Source organism: Artibeus jamaicensis, unplaced genomic scaffold, assembly GCF_021234435.1.
Source record: "Artibeus jamaicensis isolate MK-2021 breed Jamaican fruit bat unplaced genomic scaffold, CSHL_Jam_final contig_1539, whole genome shotgun sequence".
Taxonomy (NCBI): Eukaryota; Metazoa; Chordata; class Mammalia; order Chiroptera; family Phyllostomidae; genus Artibeus; species Artibeus jamaicensis.
Window position 1 is genome coordinate 626,931 of NW_026521299.1, and position 10,844 is coordinate 637,774.

Genomic DNA, 10,844 nt, shown 5'->3' on the forward strand with positions numbered 1-10,844 from the left:
ACTCACAGCGTCTGGTCCCCCGGCCAGCAGGGCCTCCCAGCCAGTGCCCAAATACAGATCCAGCCCCCGGGTCTCGTCACCTCTGAGGCCCAGGAGTGGAACATTCCCCAGGTGGCTGTGATGAGCCCCGGCCTTGACAGCCCCGGGCACGATGGCGCTTCTACCCCAGCGGCCCCACCCCTGGCCCCAGCCAAGGGCACAGGAGAAGTGGCAGGGGGCCATCTAGGGGCCCCAGGCTCCACAGGGGCTGCTCCCCAACGCCACATTCCCCCCACCACCACCTCCCTCTCTCCTGTCTGTTCAAAACCCACCTGACCGGGTCTGGAGGCCCCCTCCCCCGACGCCTGCCACCACCGAGGGACACCCACACCTGGGCTCAGGGGAAGAGAGTCCCTGTAAAATCAGAGGGGGGCTGTGTGGCCCCCACGCTGGGAGCGCAGCCCCCGGTGGTCCCCCTCCGCGAGACCCATTTCCGACCCCTCCGCCACTCCTTCCCCCGCCCTCAGAGGCCCAGCACAGCGCCACACTGGCCGGGTGTCCAACCCGAGGCCCAGGACGGCTGAGTGCAGCGCAATGCAAAATCGTACATTTACTTAATACCTTTTTTTTTTGCTCATCATTTTCGTTAGTGTTTGTGTTTTTAATGTTTGGCCCAAGACAACTCTTCTTCTTCCAGTGTGGCCCAGAGACGCCCAAAGGTGGACACCTGCCAAGGCCCACCAAGCCCGTTCCAGTGAGACCTGCGCCCCCAGCACCTACTAAAGGCTTTGAGCGTGTTTTTGTTTCTGCCCAGTGAGCCTTTTTGCAGTTGAGTGAACTGAGGCTCAGAAAGGCCACACCGTGAGCACTAGGTCAGATCTCAAACCCAAGCCTATCTGATGGCCAAGACATGGGAGAGCGGTGTGGTGAGAAGGGAGGGCTCACGGCCAGACAGCCGGGGTTCGTATACCAGCCCCACCTCTTACCGGCTGTGGGACCCGCACAAGTCGCTCAACACCTCTGTGCCTCCGTTCTCCACACATAGAATGCAGATTGCATCATGCACCTGCCCTGGGCTTGTTGTCAGGACTCAGCGTAAGGGTCCCAGTTAGGTGGGCGCTGGTGGGCACTGGTTTGACCCAATGGTAAGGTGGGCCCTGCCGTGCTCACTCCCACAGCCGGGAGCAGACACAGGGCTCTCAGACCGTGGCTACCCTGCCGTTGCCACAGAGTTTTGAGGGACATGCAGGTGGCAGATGCCTCATTTACCACGAGTCCATCTGGCCAAGATTTCCTGGGCAGTGGGCCTGGTATCAATTTGGGGTCCTAGAGGCTCCGCCTACAGTCTAGCAGAGGTCCACCAGTGGCCTCTGTCTCGCCCGCTCGGCGCCAAGGCCGTGGCTTGAGAGCAGAATGAGACCATATGTACTGGACAGGCATGGCCGGGCGGCCGCAGCACTGTATGGACACTGTAATCGGAATATCACAGATTTTCCTGTGTCATGGCGTTGTATGATGCTTTTGATTTTTTTGCAAACATTTAAAACACAAAGACCATTCTTAGCCCTTGGGCCACACAAAGTCAGACCACAGGCTGGAGGGAGAGCCCACCCCAAACAGAAACACAAATGTGAACACAACCACACACTGGGCACAGGGGCGGGGCGGGGGGTTCTCTGAAGAAAGCCCATTATGTAACAAGAATCCAGCCTCAAAGAGTGGGAGAGAACATTCCAGACAGAGGGGACAGCAAGTTCACAGGCCCTGGGGTGGAAAAGAGTGTGCTGTCACCAGCTGGCACAAAAAACACAGCCAGGCACCAGGACAGACCAAAGGCGCACTCGGGCCGCAGGGGGCCCCAGACCCCTCAGACAGGCATGGGGCCAGGGGGTTGTATTTTAATCCAACAGCAACGGGTCGTGAATAAAGAGTTTAAGCAGAAGGGTGAGCAGATCTGAAGTGGCTTTTAGAAAGACCGCGCTGCCTGCCGAGCGACAGTCTGGCCGCGGAGGCAGGCCCCCGGGGAGGCCCAGGGAGTGGCCTGGGTGAGACTGGGCCGGCGGGAGCGTGAGAGCCCCGGCGCCACCGCGACGCAGGCTGAGAGGCCGCTGCAGGGCTTGCTGAAGGTGGAAAGAGGGTGGTCAGAATGCTGCCGCGTGTTTTGGTCCTGGGTGCTAAGAGGACAGACTGTCTTCCAGGCAGATGGCCAGGCTGTGGAAGACTGTCTGACTCCCTCCGAAGTTTATCTTAGTTGTGCAGTCAAAATACTTTGAGGACACAAAACCCACATCCTCAACAGGGTATAGGTGTTAGCGAAGCCACAAAGCCCCCCTCCCAGGAGCCCTGGGCGAGGCGCTGAGGAGCACACAAGCCCAGCACCAGGCAGGCAGCTCTCCCAGCACTCATGGCCCCACGAGGGACAAGGGAACTCACACAGCCAGGCGGGGGCCGTGCGCTGGGGCTACCCTCCATCACCAGCATTCCAGCGCCTCTCCTGGGAGGCTGGGGCACCTGCCCTCCCGCTGGCTGGTGTCCCACCCATGCTCTTTCCTGCCTGCCCTTCATGCCCTCCCTCCACTCCACCCCACTCCTTCCCACCCCCACTGTTGTGACAGCAAGAAAACTCTCATTATCCAAAAGTTAGGTTGGCTTCTCGGTCTCAACACTCTGCGGGGAGACACAGGAGACCCGGCAGATGGTGGGGCCTCTCCAGGATCAGCCTCAAAGGTCACCGTCTGTCTCTGCCCACCCGCTCCAGCCTCGTCCACATGGACGAGTCTCTCATGCTGACTTCGGGCTCAGCTACAAGCTGTACGCAGTGACATTTCCTGTGGGCTGACTATGTGCCAGGTACTGCACTAGGCCTTTTGTGGGCATTAACTCTTAATTCCCACACCTGGTCTAAGAGACCATTTATCATTCCCATTTTATAAACAAGAAAACTGAGGCACGGACAGACTAAACATTTTGCCAAGGTGGCAAAGGCTGTCTGGCTGCAGCGTCCAAGTTCTTAGCCAGCACACCTGTCACTCCCCTCCTCCAGGCCCCGGTTTCCTTCTGCACTGTAAAATGACCAAGTGACTCGATGGACAATTTCTGGATCCTCTGGGCACTTACAGGTCCGGGATTTGACAAGACCCCCCTCCAGGGCACATAGGATGTTCCTTCTCCCCTCAACAATGGTTGCTCTCATGAAAAGTTGCCACTGGTTCACACTATAATGTGACTGATATGTCAGTGGCTATGGTGAGGTAACTCTGGCAGAGCTGAGATTCAAACCCAGGCCTGACCAGCTCCAGAAGCTGGGCTTTCCCCACAACACAGCATTGTACAGGCCACACCTCCTGGGTTTAGGATCGCCTCAAATGGTATTTCTTACATCCATCGATATCCCTCCTCCTTGGAGAATAGAGCCAAAATAAGGGTGACGGAAAGGGTAGGAGCAGAGAAATAAGGAAGATACGCTGTCGGACCCGTGACCTCGCAGGCCCCTGATCCCCAGTGAAGGTCTGGGACCCAGTCCCACTTCCAACCCAGTGCACTTGGGCGGGCGTCTGCAAGGAGGCAGGTCTGAAGCAAGGGGTCTGACTTCCACCTCAGCCCCGTCCTGTCGCCTCATCAGGGTGCGCTCTCTACATCCGCAGGACGGGGAGCTGGCCCCTTCCGTTCTGCCAGATGTGAGTTCTGTTCACAACCTCACCCTGACTGCACCCCATTAGCATTCTCTAAGCAGCAAACTACCCCTAGGGCCCCCAAAGCCGGAGGGCTTCTCCAAGCTGTGCACAGAAAACTCACCTCTTGGAGGAAGGAGAGCTGTGATCATAGCCCCTGGAAGGAGTTCCCAGCAGGCCCTGCGAACACCTTCCCCTTGGCGGGAGCAGGAGCCAGGCCGGGGCCACTGTGCTGCCCCCAGACGGACACCGGACAGGGCAGCTCCCTCACCCGCTCCAGCCTGAGGCTCCTCCTGACCTCCTTCCCCAAGTTCAACCTTTTTGCCTCTAAGTGGCTTTTACGTTTCTCATTTGGCCTCTGGTTTCAGCCTCTCACAATCAGTTTAATTATTGAGGAGGCTTCCTGCCGCCAGCCGGGAACACTGACACTGTGAAAAGGGGCCGGGGACGCAGACCACATCGCCCAGCCTGCTTCTGGCTCTCTCCCCTCTCCCCGCTCCTGCCCCACCCATCCCTGCTGTCCCCCATTCCTTCTCCCCGTGCAGCCGGGGACACACGGCCCCCACCCCCAACCCACTGCTCTCTCTGTAATCTGAGGAGGCACAGACCGAGGCCTCAGCCAGGATCAGGACCTGGTGCAGAGAAGGAGCACCTGGGAGCCCCTGGCAGGTGAGGCACTTCAGCCCCAGACCCCTCAACCCACCCAAGACCTTCCCAATCCTGGGAAGAGCACAGAAGTCAGAGACCACCCGGTGTGGGACACGGGCACCTCCTTACCCCAAAATACCCAAGTTTTCAAGAACACACCTTAAGGCCTAACACTGAGGTGTGCGCTCAGTGACACCTCTGGCCCCTCTGATCTTTCCCACCTCCCCCAAGGCGGGCACTGGCTCCCCTCTGGGGGGTGGTGTGAGGGGCCCTCACTAATGTCAGGGCCCCAAGGGCCCAAACAGGCCGCTAAACCACCTTTCTGCGCAGCCCCAGCCACATTCTGGTCTGGAGGGGGAGGGTCCTGTGCCCCTCCCAGATAGGGTGACAAGGAGTCCAGGGACTGCCCCCTCTGCTAGACGGCCCCCTCTCGCCTCCACGGCAGGCAGGCTGCCGATGACCGGCAACCCGGGCCATCACTAGGCCCCGGCTGGGACGGCCAAGGCCCGCCCCCACCCTCTCTGGGGCTCTAAGACTCACTGTAGAACTGAACGGGTGGCAGGACTGGACTGGACTGCCATTCCCACACCATCCCCAAAGGAAGGGCCCAAACACAGCTCCCCGGGGACTGTTCGGACTGTCCTCGGCAAAGGCAAAGTTCCCTTCAAGGCTCCTACTTCCTTCATCTTTGTTTTGCGTTCTTCATAACGCATCCATTCATTCTCAAATTAAAATTTTTTCATCTTTATCATCTCATTGAGTAAAACCAACACTCCAGGAAAAAGGCACAAAGGCAAGAACCACATGGTGTGTGGAGCCCGCCCCAGCCCACGGCCAAGTTCTCACCCCACCCCGTGCAGTGCAGTGACGGACAACTCCAGCCCCCTTTCTTTCCACCTGCCCCACCCCCACAGAGACCTTCTGCGCCGCGCTTCCCCACTTCAGCTGCCCCCACACATACACAGTGCTGACACAGGTGGGATGGGAGGGGGTTGCTGAGAGGGTCCAGGGGATAAGGCTCTGGGCTCAGCACTCCCCACCCTGCAAGGGGCTAACGGCCCCCCAGTCCAATCCCTCACTCTGGAGACTGAGGGGCCAAATGCAGGGGCTGAGAACCGGACACCAGGGTGAAGGAGGGACCCAAAGGCTCCCTCTGTGCCTCCCTCTCTCCCTCTCTCTCATTGCACACACAAACACAGAGCAAACAAGGAGGCTCCGAGACAGGAGCAGGCACATAATTATGGGTAAAATGCTTGTAATGTTTTTCTCTCTACCCAGTAGCTTTCAGTTGCTTTAGCAGCTTAGCGAAGCACTCGGCTCCAATTGAATTGCAAATCAGCAGCTCCTGCCCCAGGAAGAGAGGAAGGGAGGCTGCAGGGAGGGAGCAGGGAGTGATTCCAGAAGGAAAGGGAGAAAGGTGCGCGAGGAGAAAGGGCGGAGAAAGGAAATGAGTAAGGCAGCTTGGTTCAGGGCCCAGGGCACAGAAACAGCGACCGCCTGCTCGCCCCAGGCTCTTTTCCGTCCTCATCTCCATCCTCTGTGGGCCCAGTGGCCCAATGCCCACAGAGAAAATCAGAACGTCTCTAACTGGAATCTCGGGGCAGTGCAGGAGGGACACGCGGGGTTTCCGCAGTAACCCAAAAGAAAAAACGTATCTTTCTTGGGAACTGCAATTACTCGAAAACAATGTCAAAACAAAAGTCTTACTTTTTCTCCCTGGAAACATTCATATTTCCATTCTGTCTATCTGTCTGTCTCTTACTCTATTTACCTTTCTATCCGTCTGTCTTTTCCTACATCGGCCTACATACCTCCTCCTCCCCCTGTTCACCAGCTCCTCCTTGCCTGACTCTTTCAGAATTCCCCGCAGAAGTGGAACTGATCGAGGAGCAGCCGTCGGCGGTGCTGTTTCAGCACCACGGCCAGCAGCACACAGCCGGGTCCTGCCCCCGCCCCACCTTCCTTCCCCACCTCTGCTCCGCTCCGCCTGAACTCTGCAGAGCACAGGCCCCAGACTTTCAGAAACTACTTCCAGGAAGCCCTGGCCCGGTAGCCCAGTTAGTTGGAGCATTGTCCTGACACACCAAGGTTGCACGTTTGATCCCGGTCAGGGCACATGCTGGAATGAACTGATGGGGCACGGATAAGTGGAACAACGAATCGATGTTTCTCTCTCTCCCTCTCCCTCTAGAATCAATGAATGTAAAAAAACAAAAACACCTGGCTACGGACTGAGCACGGGCCTGCAAACCACAGGATCGCGGTTCGATTCCCAGTCAGGGCACATGCCTGGGTTGCAGGCCAGTTCCCAGCAGGCCAGTTCCCAGCAGGCCAGTTCCCAACAGGGGACCCGCAAAGGGCAACCATACATTGATGTTTCTCTCCCTCTCTCCTTCCCCCCTTCCCCTCTAAAGATAAATAAATAAAATCTTAAAAAAAAACACACACACAAAATCTCTTCCCTCTTGGAATAAGGAAGAGAAGCAAGGAGCTGGCCAGGCCCGGCACCATGTTGGCAGAAGGACCCCTCTGGGGCCGACCAGCAAGCACTAACCTTGAAGAGACGAAGGATGTTGGCCACCATGATGGAGACCGAGCTCCCTGAAGCCCCGATGACGCCCACCACGCGCTCCGGTTTGGTGATGATGGGTGGGCCGCCACTGCCACAGCGGACCTCCGTGCCGTCCTTCTCAATGAGCGCCTGCACAAAGGTCAGTGACTGCTCGAGGGCGTGGGTGTCCCGCGAGCAGGTGTCCAGAATGCGGGCGCCCAGAGTGATGTTGGGCAGCAGGTCCGGGTCGTTGTTGATGCGGTCCAGAGCAAAGAGCATGGCCTCCAGCCGGTGGATGCCCTTTTCCTTCTTCAGTTCTCCACAGGCCTTGCCCTCCGAGCCCCGGCCGTGCACCGGGAACAGGCCCCCCAGAGTGATATCCCCATCTATGCGGATAGAATTCATGTGGGGGTGGCCCTTGGGCTTCCCCAGAGAGGAAGGCACCCAAGGCCCATAAAGACTGAGGAGGAGGCAAAAGGGCAGGCGGGCCCACCACCAGCCCCAGCCTCTCTTCCCAGGCATCTCGAAATCCCTAGAGATCCATGAAGGGCAGGCCCACTCCTAGCCCTGGCAGGCCGCTGGACCCACGGCCGGGGTGAGCATGGGCGGAGCAACCCCCACAAGCCTCTCCAGGACAGCTTCAGCGGTGGGACAGCTGAGGGCTGCCAAGGGGGTAAACCATGCTGGTGCTCCTTGCGGCTCGGGCAGTGCTCAGGTGCTGGCAGAGGCCATGCCCGCAGGTGGCAGGGGATGGCCACGACGAACAAACAAAGCTGTGATCTCGGTCCCCACGTCCTGCAGGCCTGCTCTTGGTGGGTGACTGTGAGAAGAGCAGCGTGCTCCTAGCTTGGCGTACCTTGGCATCAAAGAGGAAATGGCTCCAATGCTCCCCTCCTACCAACCTTAGAAGGGAGAGAAAGAGAGAGAGAGAATCAAACAGAAGCCCAAAGAAGACATTAGCTATTCTGATCTCTCATCAGGAGCCTGAGAGGAGACGCTGGAGGTTATCGCCAAAGACTCCACAAATCTCATCTTCATTTCCTCCCGGTGCTGCTCAACCCAGGTCCAAACAGGAGAGCTTAAGGCAGAAACTGGGTCACGTTTGAACATTTCTTAAGGCCTGTACCCACTGCCATCAGAAGCCTGGGCATCAGAGGGCACGCTCCTCAGAGGACAGCCTGGACTGGCTTGGGAGGAAGGGGTGCTTCCTCAACACTCATCCACATGAAGGAGAAGAAAGCAGCCCCACTGGGCCCAACCCCGTTTGAGAGATGAAGAGACTGAGGCCCAGAGCAGGAGGGCATTTTGCCCAAGTCACACAGGCAGTGACCAGGAGAACATCGCCTAGCACCCAGCTTCGAAGCTTTCAGCTCTGGAACCAGGGACACCTAGGTGTCTTGGGGACTCAGACAGGAAGGCTGACAAGGCCCCCAGAGAAGGAATCAGGCTGGAAGCTGCCCACCCTGCCAGCTGGGGAGAGGCTGGGGCAGTCAGAGGTTCAGGATAGTGCAAGGCAGACCCTCCCATTTCCTATTTCCAGCCCAGCTGCCTGCGACCTGGGCACAGAGCAAACCCTGGGCTCCGCCTGCTGCGCCTCCCTGCCCCTCCCTCTCTCCGCCCTTCTCACTCTCCCGGTTTCTCCACTGCCCCTCCGTCCCCCACTTCCTCCCTCTGAGAGTGGGGCTCCGGTTACGGCCGGAGCAACCCCACACTATTAGGATCCTCAGCATTGTTATTGTTGTGGCGATTAAATATTTATCTGCCAGGGGAGAGGAGAGAGCACCAGCTCTTCCTCATCTCACTGCTAATTCGGGCTAATTTCCCCTGGGGTCCCCTTCCTCCCCACAGCCTCCCTGCTCGAAGCCAGCAACCTCCTTCCCCTCAGCCCAGAAGGCAACCGGGAGAAGGCTGGAAGCTGAGTCAGGGCTGGGCTGCAGCGCCAACCCTAGACGCTCTTCCTCAGGGGGCCCCGCAAGCCACCTGCTCGTTTCATGCCTCCGTTTCCCTCGCCATCTAGAAGAAGGGCTTGTGTTTGCATTGGGAGATTTCCCAGGGTGTGTGGTCCCTCCATCAAGGCCAAGCCGTGGTCTCAAGAGCCACCCATCCCCCACCTGTACTTCCCCCCCAGAGACCCCAACTGCTCTAGTTCTGGGTCCAGGCGTGGAGGAGACTCCCACAGCCCGGAGTCCAGCCTCAGCTCCTGGGCTTCTCTGCCAAGTACCTTCTGGACCCTCACATCTCACTCCCTCATCGAAATGCCCCCTTCCCCATCAGCTCTTCAGAGGCCAAGAACACGCTGTTAATTGTTCTTAGCCCCATTCTGAGGGTGAACCAGGAACCCAGTGGCATCCCAAAGTCACATGGCAAGTCAGGGTGGGTCCAGGACTCAAAACCAGCAGCAGTCACACTGAGAGAGCCCTGGGGACGGCCACAGGAAAGCTTCCTAACACCACCCTCACCCCTGAAGCCAGAATACAGTGAGCTGGGCTGGGGGCCTGCGCTCTGGGCAGGCACAAGAGCTGTTGAAATGCAGCGGGTGATCACACCCGAGTGGAACTGTCACCATCACTCACCCCGCCTCGGGGTTCACCAGAGCTCCTTCCCAGGGGCGGGGACACTGCGAGGATGGGGGCCCTAGGTGCTGGGGCCCATACCAGGCAATCTGGGAAGAGAAACTGGAGAAGCCTCAGACAGAGGCCACAGACCTGCTACTGCCCTGCGGGGGGCCAGGCACACCCTCGAGAGAGGCCTCAGTTTCAAAGTCTGGAAAACGGGTGGGTTGGAGTAAAATCCACTCAAAGGGTTGCACTGACCCTGCAGAAGCATTTTCATTTGTCACAACGATGGGAGGGAGTCACCTACCAGCCTGCATCCAGGCGCTGGTCAGAGATGCCATGAGGACAGCCTGCTCAATGAAATACTATCTTGTCCAAAGGCCAAGTGTCCCGAGGAGAAATGACAGCAAATGACAACATACTGCTACGTGCCAGAACTGTCCTAAATGCTTTGCTTACATTTCCTTGGGTAACACTCACCTGCGTATCAGGGACATTTGTATCCCCATCACCCAGATGAGGACCCCAAAGCACAAGCCTCAGCTAGCGACACCGGGCCACGCAGGCTGCCCAGGCCCCTGACTGCTGCACCACGCTGGCCCGGCCCAGTGCTAACAGCCGAGGAGTTCAGGCCTGGTTTTGCAGAATGTTCTGAGGAGGGATTTGGGGCATCGTGGCAGACCGAGTGTGTGCGTGCAGAGACTGCAGCAGGGCCTCGGGCTGAGAGGCCAGGACAGCAGCTCTCTGCCAGGCCCCGCCCAGGCTCCCAGCTCCTCCCTGAGGGTTCTAGCTGGCTTCTCCTTGAAGCCTGAGCACCTGTGGGCTGGGCAGTGCACACACACAGGGCACCACAAACACACTGCAGTCACACACTGCAGGCTCACACCCACCAACATCACAGTCACACACACACACACACACAGAAAGGACAGAGATCCGCATGGGGACGGAGGCCTCAGTGAGGCCACAGGCAAATACATGCAGGATTAAAAGCAAGACCAAAGGATAGGGGCCCTGCCCAAGCTGGCCAGACTGCCCACGGCCCCCCACCACAGGGATTGGGTCCCACTGCTTCCCTCAGCCCCGCCAATCCTGCCTTTTCTGAGCTTCTCCACAGAACCTGGCACACCGCGGCCTCTTTCAGCCTCCCCTTCTTCCTTTGATCATGAAACAGGAACAAGGGAAAGGTAAAAATACCTGTGAGTGAAAGGAGTCACCAAGAGCAGAGGCTGCGGTTGGGGGGAGGGGTAGCAGGTGGGGGACGCTCGGAGCACTCAGACCACCACCCTTCAATTCCAAAACTGCCAGGAGGGCTCAAACCGGGACAGTGAGGGTGGACCCCTCCCCAGGGGAAGTCCCCAGGATGGCTGCAGGTCCACGCCAGTGCGCCCACCCCGCCCCAGGTGGGTCTCTTCCCCCTCATCTTCCCTCCTCCCCCCC

General features: G+C 58.4%; 1 protein-coding gene across 2 annotated transcripts in view; it reads right to left on the bottom strand.

Moving 5' to 3' along the window:
• GRM4 (glutamate metabotropic receptor 4) overlaps positions 1 to 7,697 on the bottom strand; it is a 92,897-nt gene extending 85,200 nt beyond the window's left edge. For both annotated transcript variants that reach the window (XM_053669332.1, XM_053669336.1), the window contains exon 1: positions 6,853 to 7,697. In XM_053669332.1, the coding sequence (XP_053525307.1) occupies positions 6,853 to 7,371 (519 nt within the window). In that variant the 5' untranslated portion in view covers positions 7,372 to 7,697. The remainder of the gene's footprint in view (positions 1 to 6,852) is intronic.
• Positions 7,698 to 10,844: the final 3,147 nt, after the last annotated feature.